This window comes from Falco biarmicus, chromosome 17 (genome assembly GCF_023638135.1).
Source record: "Falco biarmicus isolate bFalBia1 chromosome 17, bFalBia1.pri, whole genome shotgun sequence".
NCBI classification, from domain to species: Eukaryota; Metazoa; Chordata; class Aves; order Falconiformes; family Falconidae; genus Falco; species Falco biarmicus.
In genome coordinates, this window is record NC_079304.1 from 4,304,644 (window position 1) to 4,320,896 (window position 16,253).

A 16,253-nucleotide genomic window follows, 5' to 3' on the forward strand; every position below is an offset into this window, starting at 1 on the left:
AGCAGCCCCCCAGCCTTGTGACCAGGGGCCAGGCTGCCCCCACCCCCCCCACCCCCCCCCCGCGTTGCCCCTGCAGGAATTGAAAAGCTCTTACTGGGCCCAGTTAAGAAAAGCCACTGGAAACGGAGCAACCGGTCCCTGCCAGTGCTACAGCTCTGCCCCAACCTCCCCGGGGCGGCTCGGGCAAGGGGACGGTGACAACCACCTTCTGCAGGAGCCCGTGGCCAGCCCCCCCCCCCCCCCCCCCCCGGGGACAGATGGCAGATGCCACCCCTGAGCAAGGGACAGGAGCCTGGGATGTCTGTCCCTTGCCCGAGGTGGCCCAAAGGGCCAGGAGCCCCCCTCCCCGCCCCCCTCCGAGGTCCTCAGCACCTTTCCACAGCCCTTGGTGCAAGAAGAACGGGGAGAAGCGTCCCCCCGGAGCCGTGGGGCTGGGGGGGGGGGGGGGGGGGAGGGGACACGGGGACAGGGTGGCACCACCGCCACCCCAAGCTGCACCCACCGGTGGGACCCCAGCGCTGGGTGGGGGGTGCAGCCTGCGAGGGGGTCAGGTTTGCGGTGCCGGTGGAAGGAGCGCTCGCTCCTCGGCAGGATTTTCCTGGGGTTTTGCCAATTTGGAAAGACAATAAATAGGCATCGGCTTCCTAAGAGGATTCAGCGCTGGAACACGACTTTTCCTTCCAAATTGGATGGGCTCGGGAAGAAAAGCCAGAACAACAACAACAACAAAAGCTGCACCACCGAGCAGAGCTGGCAGCCGCATGGTGGAAAGGAAAAAATAAAAATAATTTAAAAAAATTACAAACCCCCCCCCCCCCCCATTCCTCAAGAGGTGACCGGTTTATTTAGTGCACTCTGCATCTTACAGAACTTTTTTTTTTCCTGCACATCAGGCATGACCTAGCAATTTAAAAAGAACCAAACCGAAACAAAACCAGAACTCAAAAAATACCCCAAAACCAAACAAATTTACACTTGGAATTTTGCAAACGGTGTCGCTCCTCGGTGCTGACTCAACACTACGAGAGCCCCCGGACCCTGCTCACGCAGGGGCCTTGCCCATCACCGTGTGTATATATTTTTATATTTTTTTTTAATTTATTTTCTCTCCCCTCCTTCCTCCCACGGCAAAGCTGCGGGGTGCAGCCGTGGGTCTGGCTGTGTAAGGCAGGTTTTTTTTTCCCCAGTTAGAGAAGCACCACCTCTTCAGGTGCATTTTTTTTTTTTCTTTTTCATTTATCTCTCTGTATAAAAAGAAATGAAATCAAATCCTGTTAGTAGCAAGAAGGTCTCTCTGCCCTCCCAACCCCCTCCCCCCCCAATTCCCACCCGTTTAACGCTTCAGAACACTGTCGTCTCTAAAAATAAAAAGAACCACCATATGTTTTCCATAGGAAAGCCCTACTCAGGAAAAAAAAAAAAAAAAAAAAAAAAGCTCATAAATATGTACCTTTGTTTTATTCATCTCTTTTTTTTTTTGAAGTCTCATTGAAATGGACAACACCGCAACGTTCTGCGGGAGGAGAAAATGAATTGGAAATACTTCCTCGACAACAACAAAAATATATATGCTTATAGAAATGATACATTAACACCTGGGAAGCCTCCAAGTACTGAGATGCTGCTGGAGGAGCCCGTCCGACCCCCAGCGGGACATACACCCCCAGCCCAGAAGGATGCCGGCTCCCAAAGACACTCCTCCCTGGTGGCAATTCCCCACCAAAAGGAATTTTTTTCCTTTTTTTTTTTTTTTTTTTTTTAATTCCTAAAGTGTTTTGGAAGTTACGAATTACAAAGAAATACTTATTTTTTTTTTTAAAGTGAGGTGTTCTCTTCGGCTCTTAAAGAAAGGAGAAAAAAAAAAAAAAAAAAAAAAAAAAAGACCATTCCCACCGCAAAGTTCTGGCAGGAGAGGTACAAAACCCAAAGAGACCCTTCACAAAAGCCATTTTCCCGAAGCGGCTGAGCAAGGAGCAGGATCTGGCCCCGTAGCAGCCCCAGCACCCTGCAGAGCCCGAGGAGAGGGACGGCCAGATACTTTATGGAACTAAAACAATGTTGGATAAATTGAGTAACAAGCCTCCACAGCCAGGATAACCGATCCAGGTGCCTCTGCATCAAAATATTCCCTTTTTTCATTTTTTTTTTTTTTCCTTCTCCTTTTTTTCTTTTTTAATTTATGGGAATTGGGAAAGAAAGCCAAAAAAAAAAAAAAAAAAAAGCTTTGGGAATTACTCTCCCCCAGCCCTACCTGAACACTGGTCCACACTTCCCCCAGCGAGAAGCACCGGTGCCCAGCTTAACATTTTTTATTTCTTTTAATTTTTTTTTTTTTTTTTTAATATATTTCCCTCTTCCCACATGGTTGGGTTTGTTTCATTCCTATTTTTAAATGATTCCCCCCCTCTCCGCTGGCTCAGGGCAGAAAGCTCACCGCTGTTTGCGGTGGGTTTTGGTGGTGTGTGGGGTGGGTATTTTTTTTTTGTTTGTTTGTTTTTGTTTTGTTTGTTTTGCCACTAACCAAGCGCGAGAGGTTTTGGGCCAGCGAGCCCCCCAAGTGGGGAACCCTACAGCAAGTCCCGGGGTGCCCGCCAGCAGCCTAGCAAGGAATACAAGGGGGAGCTTTGCAGCAGCTGAAATGCGGACGAAACCTTGCTCTGGCAAAAAAAAAAAAAAAAAAAAAAAAAAAATTAAAAATAAAATAAAGAATCATGTCGCTAAAGGTGGAGAGGGGAGGGCGAAGGCGCAGCGCTCAGTAAGGAACCCCCCTGCCCCGTCCCCCCCGCGGAGGCACTCTGCCGGGCCCACGGTACGCCTTCCCGTAAGAAGAAGTCGCCTGGGTTGGGGCACCCCAGCTGTGACCTGTTCCTGCCCCACTGGAACCGGCCGTCCCCGGTCCCAATTCGTTGTAATTTTGAATTTTGGCCTCTGGATGTACCAGCGTGTTGTTGCTCCCCTCGGCTTTCGTAAAAGATTGCCCAACCGAGTGTACGGCGACGGGGACCCTGGCGAAGCGGAGGTCCTGGTCCCCTGGAAACTGGACAGATCCTGTGCCCTGGTAATTGCTCGTCTCCCCAAGGTGGCTCATGGAGCCCAAGAAGGTCCTGCTTTTCCCCAGAGGCTGGGCAGAAGGTTCTAGTAGCGTCTGGCTCGAATTCAGCTCCTCGGCACCGAATCCCCCCTCCGAGCCCTCGGCGCTGTAAGTCCTGGAGGAGTGGGACCTGCCGTAGTCCGTGGCTCTTGGGGCTTGGTGGTCGTGGGGCGTGTGGCCGAGGGGCTCCGTGTCTTGCTGGGAAAAGAGCTGCAGCAGTGCAGCCGTCACGGCCGGGTTCAACTCTTGGGCTGCGCCGGAGAGATCTGCGCCTTCAGCCAGAGGCGGCGGTGGCGGTGGTCCGGGGGGCTCAGGGGGTCTCTTCTCTGGTGGGAGAATGCGAGGAGGACATGCTGTGGAAGGGTTACTTCTTTTAAACACCATCTTAAATATCACGCCAACAGATATAAATACATTTAGCCAAAAATCCAAACAAACAAACAAAAAAAAAAACCAACCAAAAAAAAACCCCAACAAAAACCCCCAACCAAACAGCCTACTGAGAGTCTGCTCTCTCGGATGCGCCGGAAAAAAGAGGCGAAGGGTTTTAAAAGCTGGAATTCACTGCAAGATCAACGCACACCTTCATTAACGCGTCCCCCCGTATTCCCCCCCGTCCCCCACTTGTCACCGACAGCTTCCCCCTGACACATGGGCACCGGTGGAGGGGATTCCTGCTCTGGGATCAAAGGCTAACGCCGAGCGGGAGACAGATGTGGAGCCACCCGACACAGATGCGGAGCCACACGACGGCACCGTTCCCCAGACGCGGCATCTCCCACCGCAGAGGGACACCGTGCCGTGCCGCTCCGGTACCCGGCTCGCTGCCAGCCAGGGAGCTGCACGCTGATGGAGCATGGCCCTGATGTACTGGTTTACCAAAAAAACCCCAAACCCCACCAAACAATATAAAACCACCACATGAAACCCCACAAAATCAACCCCCAACCCCAAATCCGTATGTCCCAGCTCCTGCCTGCACCCACGACGGGCTGAAGGGACTGGGGACACCCCGTCGTGTCCCCCCCTCCGCTTCTTACCAGAGCCAGCCCCCCGCTTTGCCTGGGGTTTGATCCCTTTTTTTTTTTCTTTTTTTTCTTTTTTCTTTTTTTTACAAAGTATGTTGCCAACACACAAAGTCCAAAGCAATCTCAACCCACCAGTATTTGTGGGCAACACAGGGGAGCATGAGAAAATCCTTTTGCCCCCCTCCCCTCCCCCCCCCCCCCCCCCCGCTCCCTTCTCCCCCCAGCCCAAGACCTTGTGCCTACAAGGCTTTCAGTTTCAAAAAGGACCCCTCCAAACAAGAACAAAAGCCCCCTTTGCCCCCGCCCCCCCCATCACCACGCTCTTACGACTTTGCCTTATGGCTTTTGAGCCACAGCAGGAAGAACAAAGCAGCCTGGTTAGCTTGGGGGGCGGGGGGGGGAGGGGATGGCCCCCCACCTTGCTAAAGCAAGAAGTGACACCGCGGAGGGGAGGACGCAGCTTCCCGTAGGACACGAGCTGCTCCCGGTGCCGGACTTTGCTCACAAACCCAGTCCTGACTCCTGCAGAGCAACACAACTGAACTGACTCCAGCTCCTTCATCGGCAAAAGGATTGGGCCACACGGTAATTAAAGTTATTACTGGCGATGACGTAAGAGGCCACGAACGTCTTGGTGGAATCAGATCCTCAAATCATTTGCAAAACTGGTTATTAAAAAGGTCAAACTTTATTGTGAAAACCAGTAGTCTTCCAGGACCACCCCTCCACCCGTATCAGTAAGTCCACTTTAAAACTAGATTGTATTTAAATCCAGAAAAAAAAAAAAACAACAATCTTCAGGTAATTTTAAAGCCAAGCTGATCTGGGGACAGCATATCATTGAAAATAATTATAAACAAAGAACAATGTTATTGAATTGAATCTGCTCTATAATAACCTAGTTATCTTCCAGTACTAGGGCAAAAATAAAGAAAAAAAATAAGGAGGAAAAAAAAAAAAAAAAGCACGATCACAACTGGCTCGTGGTGGGCGGGTGTGTTGAAGGCACGAGAACACAGCACGTTCAGCTACATTGCGGAGGAGTTGTGTATCGGGCCAAAAGAGGCTCCCTGGAGAGTCTGAGACATACTCAGGAGGCGCTTCTAGAATTTGGTGAGGTCGTCACAGGATGTTGCTAATAATTCAAGAAATCAACAGAAACAAAAAGACATGGAGACATTTACACTCACCTTGGGAAAGGAAATCCAAGAGTTCACCGACACAAGCGGGTTTTTGTTGTTTTTTTGTTTTGTTTTTTTTTTAAAAACATGCCTCTGGCTCGCTCTACGAGCCATTCGGCTCAACTTCTGAAGTCACTGAATTTCAGGACCTCGTAAAACTACGGATAACCAGGAGCTGGATGCACAAGTTTGATACGTACACAACTGCCACTACCCCTCCCTTCCAGCACTCTCTCCAGTATTTCAGTCCTCACGTTCTTTAAAATCATCTCTGCACATTTATTTTTATTTGCTTGGGGTTTGGGGTGTTTGTTTTTTTTTTTTTTTTTGGTTGTTGCTGGGTTGTGGGTTTGGATTTTTTTTTTTTTTTTTAAAAGAGGGCAGGAAGGGAACAGTGAAAGAGAAAGTTGGGACAAACAATAAGATGGGAAAATCCGCAGAGATTCGATGTCCTGATATGGACTTCTAGGCCCTCAGAGGGAATATTTCGATTGTTCGAACAAGTGCACGGCATCCAAGATGCACAAGCCACGGTCGTGATTATTTACCTGTACTTTCCTCCGGATGCATTGTCGGGGTTTTCCTTGGCCCCCGTTGCTCACTGCTCTTCTCCCCGTTGCTCTCCTCCAGCGCGATAACAGGTTCCTGGCTCTTCATCAGCTGACTCAGCAGAACGGCCAGCACGTTCTGCATATCTCCCTGAGCACTGGCTGTTTCTGGAGTCGCCTGCTCCTCCGGTAGCTGGGCCTCCGCGGGTGGCTCTTCTATGGCTTCCTCTGCCGCCGCTGCCGCCGCCGCTGCCTGAGACTCGTGCTGCTGAGTCGTGGCTTCTGTCAGAGCGTTGATGGACTGGTTGAGAGCCTCCAGCTGCTGCTGCATCTCTGGGTTAGAGTGTACGTTCAACAGCTGGGCCATCTGTGGGACACTCAGATCAGTCTGGCTCTGCAGCAAGTTCAGTAAAACAGCGAGTTCGCTCTGGTTCAGCTGCTGGGTGATGTCTCCAAGGCCTGCAGGAAACACAAGCAGCGTCACAGGAAGGTTAGGCAAAGCTCCGTCACATCGGTTCGTCATCATGACACCGCACGCCCCAACATCTCTTCTTCACATCTCTGGGGACCAGGGGAAGGCAAGGGGGCTCCAGGAGGAAGATTCCGGGAGAGTTTTCTCCAGTTTCCAGCATCTTGCCCCCTCCAGACTGCGATCTGCTCTGAACAGCACTGCAGCAGCACCCCGTGGTACTGCGCACACACTGCACTCGCCCAAGGCTACAGCTGGGTACCGCTCCGCTCCGCGCCCCCTCAAATCCACCAACATCACTACACACACAGCTGCTTCTTCAAATCACTGAGCCAAACCTCCCGTTCCTCGGATGGCCAACCCCGGGCACCCCAAGAATCAGGCTGGGGAGACCAAGGACACCACCAGTTATGGCAGCGAGTCTTGAGGATGGGTGATGGAGATAGAAATCCTCAGCCCGTTCCAGCAGCCGTCAGAGCAGCAGGTCTGACAGCAGCTCAGCCCCTCCCGAGGTCTCTGCAGATCAAAAGTTCTCCCTCCCCCACTGGCAAGCAGGTTTCCCCCACTGGCAAGCAGGTTTCCCCCACTGGCAAGCAGGTTTCCCGGGATGGAGCTAAGCTGCTGTTTGGGATGGATGAAGGGTGTGTTCCACTGACGCAGCAAAAGAAATTAGGTCAAGCAGAAGGCAATTCCTCGCTGAAAGCTGGCCTGGGCTCACCGGGGACTCTGCGCTGACCTGCAAGTATCCAGGTTAATCTAAATACAGCCCTCGAGTGGCACCACGCTGGAGCAGAGCCTCCCGAGTGACAGGTGACAAGGGTGCCCCTTCACCCTACCACTGACCTTGCAAGTCAAACAGTCGGGGAAAAAGGGCGAAAAGGTTTCGGTTTAGAAGCTTAATTTTCAATTCCTCTTGCTGGCAGGCAACTAAGAACGCGACACTCACTTTTCTCAGCTGTTTGTTAAGCCAACCACCACCTTTTCTCCATCTGCCATGTTTCACTGAACACATAGATTGTACATTCCCTGGAGCAAGAACCGTCTTCCTTGTAACTTGTCAGTACAACATTTGACACAAAGGAAGCTTTAGCTCCTATCTGCGTTGGTATAAGGCCTCTACAGAACAATCAGCGTGGCCTGGGCAGCTTTGTGGATCCCTGCATTCCCAGGAATCAAAATACCTCCCCTCCAACTATTTTCTACACGCAGGAAGGTTGGTCACAGTTTTGGAAATAGCGCACAGGTCCTGGTCCCACGAATCTTTATGACCAAGGGAACTTTTCTGCAACAAGCTAAGTGCAATAATGGACACTTTTGCCCATGAGCCTCTAGCCTGTTACATCCCATGCCTGATCTGTACAGAATTTTATCAACCAGATCAAACTCCAGTTCATCTGCACGCCCTGGCTGTACCTTTCAGTCTATTTTCTGTTACTTCACTGGCTTAAGCGACTCAACGGCTCCTTTCACCGTTCTCTGCAAGAGCATGTTTCAGAACCAATAATATAACTCATGGAACAGATTCACAGTCATCTCATCAGCGAGTGACTTCTGAAGACCAGCCAGAACGCTCTGCAGCCAATAGTTTTCACAGCAGAGGGGAAAAAAAAAAAACCTCCCTCAAAAAGGAAAAAAAAAAATAAAATAAAGTCAGGCTAGAAAGAGTGCCCTTTCTGTAAAAATAAGAGGTGAAAGAACCAGACTGGCTTGAAAATAGACATAAACCTCCCACACCCAGACCAGAGAGAGGTAACACATCAGGAAGAGCCTTTTACAGACCAAGCAGGGCACTGACCTACTGCATCTCCAGTGCCAGACTCTGTTTTGAGCTGGGCAGGCTGTGGGTGCACAGGACTGCTGTTGTTTTTGACAGTGTCTGTGCTTGTAACAGAGGTAGTTTCTTTCCGAGAAACTTTTGATAACGGTGGCTCCTCCACTGCGATCCCGCTTTGCCGCTGCCGTCGGCGTTTCTTGCTCCACAGCTCGTGGCAATCCTGCCAGTGGGGAAGGCTGGAAAAGAACACTCAGTAGTTAAGAAACAAGGCAAGAAAACCAATTTAATCCTCAAAGACCACAGGAAGTTATTAGAATAAGAGAAGCACAGATATTTCTCTGACTGCAACCATATTGTTAAACCAAGAAGGGGCAAGTCCTAGATTGGGAAAGGCAGCATAATTGCATGTGAATAATTTAATTTGCACTGGGATCAGACCCCTGAACGGACTGGGTTTGCTACAATGCACACAAGCCTCGAGTCTGCTGAGCTTGGAGAGCGTGGTGGCCCTAAGAAAGCAGAGCTGCCTTCAGTAACACTGCTGGAAACTCGAATCTCAAAAGCTACTGCCACACTCGCACGCAAAGCAGCCAGAGCAGAGTTTCGCAATCCGCTTGATTGGAGCGGGAGAGAAGAGCTGCAGTGTGACACTGCTCAACAGCCACTCTTCTAGTCAATTAACAAGCAGCATAAATGAGGCCTGGCCAGTTCTCCACGGCACAGAGGACAAGGATATGCCACGTGCTACTCTCGTGTGCCTTGAGTTTTAAAACACCTTACAGGCTGGTTTTATAAAGCTCACTTTAATGCTTGTTATCAGGCAGAAAACACCAGCACAGGAAAAGCTATTTGCTCAGCCGTATGACCAAATACAAGGGCAGGGTGTGAGAAAAGAACCCAGAAATCTTAATTCTGACCAAAAAAAACCCCCAAGGCCAAGCCAGTGGCTCCTTCCCAAAGCTCATTAGCGAAGAGCCCACTTGCAGTGGTGGATGCCAGCTGGAACTTACTCTGGAGGTGCCATTTTGCTGAGGTCAACATCCTTAAGGAAGTCACTCTGCAGGGCCTGTTCTGCTGTGCAGCGCTTGCCGGGGTCTAGCGTCAGCATGTGGTCCAGCAGGTCGAGAGCAGATGAAGGAATGCTGCGCAGAGAGTTGGAAACATGGCTGAGTTAAGGGGTTGTTCTGAACAGGGGGAGAAACCCGTTCCCGGAGAGACACCTCCAGCCTAAGAGAAATCCACGCAGTCAAAATGTATTACTACGTGACCCAGCAGCTCCGACACCAACAGAACGGGCAACAGATATGCAAGATTTTCAGTCTAATTGTTGCCATTTACGAGAAGCAACTCTAGTACAAATCCCACAGGATTATCAGGCGGTTATAGTCTCCCCTCAGAGAGCACGTCTCTGAAGTCAGACAGCCTCAGCACGGGGAGAACGCCGCACTGCCAAGCGTGCTTCCCAGCGCAGACCCTAGCTAGGAGGGTCACAAGTACGCACAGGCAGGGGACCCCTTCCCCCACAAGGCACCTGGGGCCGATCACGTACTTAGAAAGGGGTCAGCGACCCCATTCCAGCCTTCCCCCGATGGGAGAAGCCCCCCGGGCGAGGGCTGCCCAAGGGCAGAAGGCAAGAAGGGGAAGAACTGCTTTATCCTGCTGGATAGACTAGAGCCCAAAGGATAGCAGATGAGTCGCACAACGTAACAGAAGAGCGTACCCCCCCCACAGGCCCTTCTCTTCTAACAAAACTCACAAGGAGAACTCCTCACGCAGGCGCCTTCGGTATTGCTTCTTCGGTTTCATAGTGTTGAAGTAGGGTAACTTGATGACATCTGGCCACACCGCTGGACAGGGGCTCCCACAGAGCCGGCTGAGAATGAGAAAAGCAGAGTATGATCAGCAGGTGGAACGCAGCCAGGAGGAGAAGAGTCACCAACCCCAGTGAAAACGTTTCCTTTCTAAGCCACTTACTGTACCAATAACCTAGGTCTGGGCACACTTTAATGGAAATTAGATAACCCTCAGGTTAAAAAAAAAAAAAAAATCAGTATCAGGAAGAGGAAAAATGCTTACCCGGAGTTTATAAACCACCCAGCACAATGAATTTTCAGCACGAGATGTAATTTAGGTTCGTGATTTTTGCAGTCAACTAACAGCAAAGTTTACTGAGGCTGCATACATTAGCAGCCACACACTCGACGGTAGGCAGGAACATTTAAACGCCTAACTTTTCACATTTTTGCATTTACAGTCACTTGCTGGTCCTATTTTGCAGGCAGGTTGGAGAAAGAGGGCTCTTCTAACACAGAGACTGTGTGCACGAGCAGTTTCTCCAGTACCTCTTCTCATAGGCATGCATGTGCAATGCTTTACCTGATTAATTCAAGCTGAGCCAGTTCCAGATTGGCTTGAAAAATAGGCTTCTTTGTAAACAGTTCCCCGAGGATACAGCTGGAAAGAGGAAAAGCAAGAGGTCATGACAGCAGACCCTTGGGATGATCATTTGAACACTGCAGCATTTCTGTTCAGAAGCAGGTTTGCCTGAGGAGAGTGATTTGCATCAGGGCTTGTAGTTGAGAACTGACAAACTAACCTATGTGTACAGAGTCACCAATTCTACGCAGCTGGGAAATAACATTCACTAGTACACTGGTTAACGTGTCACAGGCTTCACGCTTTAACTCTTTGCGGGGAAAGGAGGACGCGTCAGTACCACGACAAGAAAAAACAGCTAGGCATCTCATTTTCCTCCCGATTCAGCCCGTTCATCTTTTTAACTTTAGAAATATCTGCTGGCCCAAACGATCCTCAGCTGCCAAGTAGCTTAGTGTTTGCCATTGCCAAGCACGGGATACAGCCTTGTACATGCACACATTTGTGCGGCTGGAAGGGAAAGAAGAGAAGGAGGGAGGGGACAGCTCTGACTCATTCAGACATTAACATCCATCCTTAAATCTTCCGACAGGAATGGCAATCAGCACCGAATATAGCCGTGGGCTGACACAGGCACCTGTCTGCTGGAACTGGGCTAACCCCACAGGGCACCCAACAGCCACTGGACCTCACGGCCAGGGTTTCCAGAAGTCATTAGCAGGGCTTGACTTTTAGAAACCTGGATTGTTTGCCTACTAAGCTCTGATGAAAGTTCACCTGCGAATATCACGACGGGAAGTATAGGCTTTGGGAAATCCAGTCCCACTTCGGAATGCTGAATCCTCGAGTCTGTGGTTCTAAACCACTTGGAAAACCTTCCATCTTTACGGCTGAACTGCCCAGACTCCTCCCGTTCAGGAGGCTCACTATACCACCAGAAACCAAAACCATCTACTTTGAAGTGTTTCCTAGATGCAGCTGAAAAATTTGGTGACAAACAGAGCGATCTGAAGAGCTCACAGAAAACCTCTCTATTAGGTCATTAAAACCATCCACTGAAGCCATGACCAGCACAGAGTAAGCTTGTCACCCCTTCTGATCTTAGTGGCACATCATGATCAAAGGCAGGTTGGTTTGGCTTTTAAATAGTGAGAACAGGCACTTTTTATGCTCTCACATCAATAGAGGAGTTTTGCCTAAATGGTATAGTTTTAGTTTAGGTGACACACACCTATTTTCTCAAAGCACAGAATTTTGGAAGTGTTCCTATACTACCATAACACTCTGCCTAGCTGGAAGAGATACAGCTTCAGAAACTGGCACGAGTCAGAGAACACCTTCCATTAGACCTGTTTTCTTTGTGTGCCGATGTTTGGAGCCGAAACAGGACAAAAGATACAAACCAGGCACTTACCCACAGCTCCACACATCTATGGCTGGTGTGTAACGCTCCTCACCTAGCAGCAATTCTGGAGGTCGATACCATAACGTAATGACTTTGTTTGTGTATGGACGGCTGAAATGCAAGACACAAACATAACCTGGATGACAAGAGCCACAAAACCCTTACAAAGTCTAATTTTTACTTCCAAATCGCGGTGTTGGGCACGTAAGTAGCAGCAGCGGGCTTTCAAGTGCCTAGGCTTCCACAGCACCTGCCTGAGTTAAATAAAATCTGTGGCTAGCAGCTTTACAGGTTAAGTTATAGGTACCCAAGCTGAAAAATCCTGACCTGCAACAGGCAGCAGCAGGCTGCCATGACTGCATACTGGCGGATCTCAGAGCAAAACATGGTCCATGGCAGGCCCATGGCAAGCAGAGATGATACTTGGGTTCCTTATCAGCTGGTTTGTCTAACGAAAAACTCTTAACACCAGCTAGGAGTGTATTTTCCCAAGAGCTGGAGCTGCATTATACCACTTGCACTGGAAATCATTTCTCAGGCAATGCCCGAGTCCAAGGGAAGGGACTATGTGGATACTAAGGGAGCTCATCCCACCCATGTCAGCCGTTTCCCCCTTCCTCCACCCCGTTACACCTCACCTCTCCTCTGAGCTGTAGAGTCGGGCGAGTCCAAAATCTGCAAGTTTGATTTGCCCACTGAAAGACAAAAAACAGTCGCTGGTTTGAATCGCAGCTGGGCTCACGTGCTGCAAAGCAGTAAAAGGTAAGGAAATCCCCCCCTAAAACAGCAACGTTTGCAGTAATTGCTTTTGGATATGCCAGTCTTAATTTTCCAGATCCTCTTTAATACTTCAAAGAAACAGTCTCAACTCTATCACAAACCCAATGTCCCAGAGAAATTTTTTAGATGGATATCCAGACTCGTGGATGCAATTACACGCAGTATCATTCTCACAGGCTCCAAGTTTTCTTGCGGGTATCCAGATAAAGACTTGAGAATTAACAGCAAAGGAATAATCGTTATGTATTCTGTGAAGAACTACGTTACTGCCAAACACGGCTATCTAGAGAAGGAAGAGCATTCATGGAGAACTGCTGCTTCCTACCTTAACCCTCAATGGTTTCTCTGCATACAGGCACTTCCAATAAACAGTATTTTTGCCAAAATACCACGGAGACCAAGTGTACACAGAGAACCATTTACTTCAAGTCAACATGAAAGAAAGTGAACTGTAAGGAGCTGCAGAACAGCGAGCAGAGAGCCTCACGTGGGGAGGCTGCTACCAACTGCAAGTTAAGTAGAAGGTTGTTAGGGCAGTTCAACCCTTGCAGCAAGAGCTGCGCTCACAGCCAGCAGCAGCACCCAGGAAAGCCACTGCTTAATTATAACCATTCGTTACACCACTGGTGGAAGCCTGCAGGTTCGTATTCCTGCAGCGGATCAACACCTCCTGTTCCTAAGCACACTCAAGGTGAAGGTAACCACCGTGCGCTTGCAGCTGAACCCAGGGGGAGCGCAGGGAAGAGCCTGGACAGAAGCATATCTACTCCCAGGTTACCTGTTGTTCAATAAGATGTTGGAGCACTTGATATCTCGATGAAGGAAATTCTTTTTGTGACAATAATCCAGCCCCTCCATTAACTGTTTCATGAAAGACTTGATATGGTCCTCTGAGAAATGTACCAAGCCAGATTCTAGCAGCCCCATTAGGTCATGGTCCATGTACTCAAACACAAGGTAAAAGGCACCTGATATAATAAAGAAACAATTGAAGACAAGAGAAGAAAGACAAAGGAGTAATGAAAGATTCAATTGCTGAAATATGCTTTTTTTGTACTCTTGAGTGTGTTTGGCTGGTGTTTTATTTAACACAGGCTTGTGATATTTAGGACTTACTGGGCATCCTAGAAGATTTTAGTTCCCTCCTCCCGCAAGGGAAAAGAACCCAAAACTACTTATTAGCCTCTCTAACACATCAAGCTGACATCTGAAATTAAAATATGCCCCTCAAATAAATTCCTTTGAAATCCTGGTCGTGTTTACCTGTTCTGTTTTTCCTTTCAAGCTAGTTTATTGAAAAGACTACAGCTATGCATAGCCTGAACCGATGGTTGTGCTGTTCCCTTCGTACTCATGGAAGGCAAAGCCCCAAACAAAAGCTAGTGGGATGTGAGAACACCCTGCCTCCACAGTGAGAGAGGACAGAAAACTTTTCACACTATTACTAAGTCTGTTGTCGCTAATCAGCATTAAAGGTGACCCCATAAAAGCTTTTTTTAATATCTTTTTTAAAAAAGACTGCTCTTTTACAACTCTACAGGAATGCAATGCATCCTTTTAAGCCTGTGTCTAACTCTGCTCTGCAGTGTGACAACTCATTTTAACTGGAATCTATCCTTTGATGTAAGGCCAAACTTGCTGGAACCATGCATCAAGGAGGAATGCAAAAAAAAGATAGTCTACAGAGTTTAGATTTTCAATTTTACACTAAGAAATAACAAACGGAATTGCATCACCTCTTTGGTTAATCAAAACCACACCCCGCAGCAAGTAGCTACCTTTGTCCTTCTTGAAATCCAGTGCATCTTGTTTGTCCGTGACAATTTCCTTCATGTTTACAACACTGCGGTGGATCAGCTGCCGAAGGATTTTGATCTCGCGGATGGCCGTGATGGGGAAACCTTCCTTTTCATTGTCCAGTCGCACCTTCTTGAGAGCCACCAATTCACCTGCCAGAACAAGCCAGTGTCAAAAGCCTCCGCACACATCGCTGCTAACAGCTCTGCGGGTTTCCAGGGGGAAGCTGAGAGTAGCCACGAGCGTAGTCAACGTCCACCACGGAACAGCGGAGACAGCTTTAGTTACCATCCTACTCATTTTTTGTCAGAAGTTATCACACCAACAACTCGAGACAGATGACACCAGTGCTCCTCCTAATCTGCTTCAGTAGAAAGTCACTCAAGCGAACATAAATTGACCCTGGAAACCGCTCCAGTCTCTTTCACGAGCTCTGCTACAATAAAGTCTGACAAAGGCACGTTTAAAAAGCAGGTGCTCGGCTGGCATCTATGCCTGCCACAGCTATACCTGCCATGACCATTTCACCCCGTGTCAAATCGTATGCGCAGGACACGCGATTTCACAAGCAGAGAGGGCAGCTCAGCACTACCTCCGTTAGGATTTCAGAGCTTCTGTTCTTTTGGCCCTTTTGAAAACACCTGATCCAAATGCTTTCTTTCCAGGGCTGGAGCCATTTCTAGTTCTACAGGTATCCGTCATTAACTGGCAATACCACTAACACCGGAACGGGTTTTCAAGCAGCACACCCACGGTAACAAGGCCTTCAAGAAGCGGAGTCAACCTGAAGCCACTTGGGCTTCCTTACCTGTATCCTTGTCCTTGGCTTTGTACACCTGCCCGTACGTCCCTTCTCCGATAATTCCAATGATATCAAACTTGTCCACGCAACGCTTCCCCCAGTCGCTTTCCGTCTGTCTCCTTTCCCCATACCGAGGACAACAGATTCTGGAAGAGGGAACGGGACTGTGAGACACCCAGGTGCTCCACCTCACCCCCCCATCCCTCAAACGAGTGCCCATTCGACTGTTTTAAGCTGTATCCTAAAAAAAAAAAAAAACCCGAAAAGCAAAGCTCAGGCACCCTGCCTTAACGCTCCTAAGCAACTGAGTGTTCAGTAGTTTAATGAATCATGCTATGGAATCTCAACTGCTCCAGATAACAGGCACTGCCAGAGGAATATTATCCTTCTATTTCATTCGGATACTAAAGCCAGAGCGCTCTATCAGATCTTTTCCCTTCAGTTATGCATTTATCAGCTGCAGACAGCTAACGAGCAAGACGTTCTTCCTCCTGGGGAAATAAGGAGTGCAAAGAGGGGGGAAGACAAGCAGAATTGATATTACACCACCTCATTTCCACACACTTGGAGGTGGCAGAAGCATTTTGCTGTAGCCTACCTGGGGTACGCAGTTAGCTACACAGATTTCTATAAAGATCTCATTACGTACTTTGAGAGTAGCCTGAAAGAGAACCAAACCAGTATATCTTTATCTAAAACATACCAAGGAATTTTGCTAGTAGGACAAAAATCAATGTTTGGAATCTTTTGCAGGAAACTGGACATTTGATTTTTATTTGAAAGAAAGTATAGCTAGCACTCCGTGTACAAAATGCCAAGGGAACTTGCTCCCTTGACAATCGCATAAATTTTGTTATCAGGGGAAGTTCTGCATGCCTTGCAACATGAGCAATACTTCAATCACACATGCAGAAAAGGTGTGTGCATCCTATTTGAAAGGACCAACTTCTAGCAGCACCAAGAGCTTTACACAGGGATTCTCATCAGAGGGTTTCTTTGGCC

The 16,253-nt window shown here is 48.7% G+C and overlaps 1 protein-coding gene across 3 annotated transcripts in view; it reads right to left on the reverse strand.

Moving 5' to 3' along the window:
* Positions 1-825: 825 nt before the first annotated feature.
* The window catches only part of CDK12 (cyclin dependent kinase 12), a 29,300-nt gene continuing 13,872 nt past the window's right edge, over positions 826-16,253 (reverse strand). Inside the window, exons 4-14 of one of the 3 annotated variants that reach the window (XM_056362158.1) lie at positions 15,258-15,397; positions 14,431-14,601; positions 13,431-13,620; positions 12,511-12,567; positions 11,882-11,983; positions 10,468-10,545; positions 9,848-9,964; positions 9,102-9,233; positions 8,113-8,327; positions 5,849-6,307; positions 826-3,417 (exon numbers count right to left, since the gene is read on the reverse strand). In XM_056362158.1, the coding sequence (XP_056218133.1) occupies positions 2,753-3,417; positions 5,849-6,307; positions 8,113-8,327; positions 9,102-9,233; positions 9,848-9,964; positions 10,468-10,545; positions 11,882-11,983; positions 12,511-12,567; positions 13,431-13,620; positions 14,431-14,601; positions 15,258-15,397 (2,326 nt within the window). In that variant the 3' untranslated portion in view covers positions 826-2,752. Of the gene's footprint in view, positions 3,445-4,785; positions 5,255-5,848; positions 6,308-8,112; positions 8,328-9,101; positions 9,234-9,847; positions 9,965-10,467; positions 10,546-11,881; positions 11,984-12,510; positions 12,568-13,430; positions 13,621-14,430; positions 14,602-15,257; positions 15,398-16,253 lie in introns of those variants that run through there. The other 2 variants (XM_056362157.1, XM_056362160.1) reach the window with 2 other exon arrangements.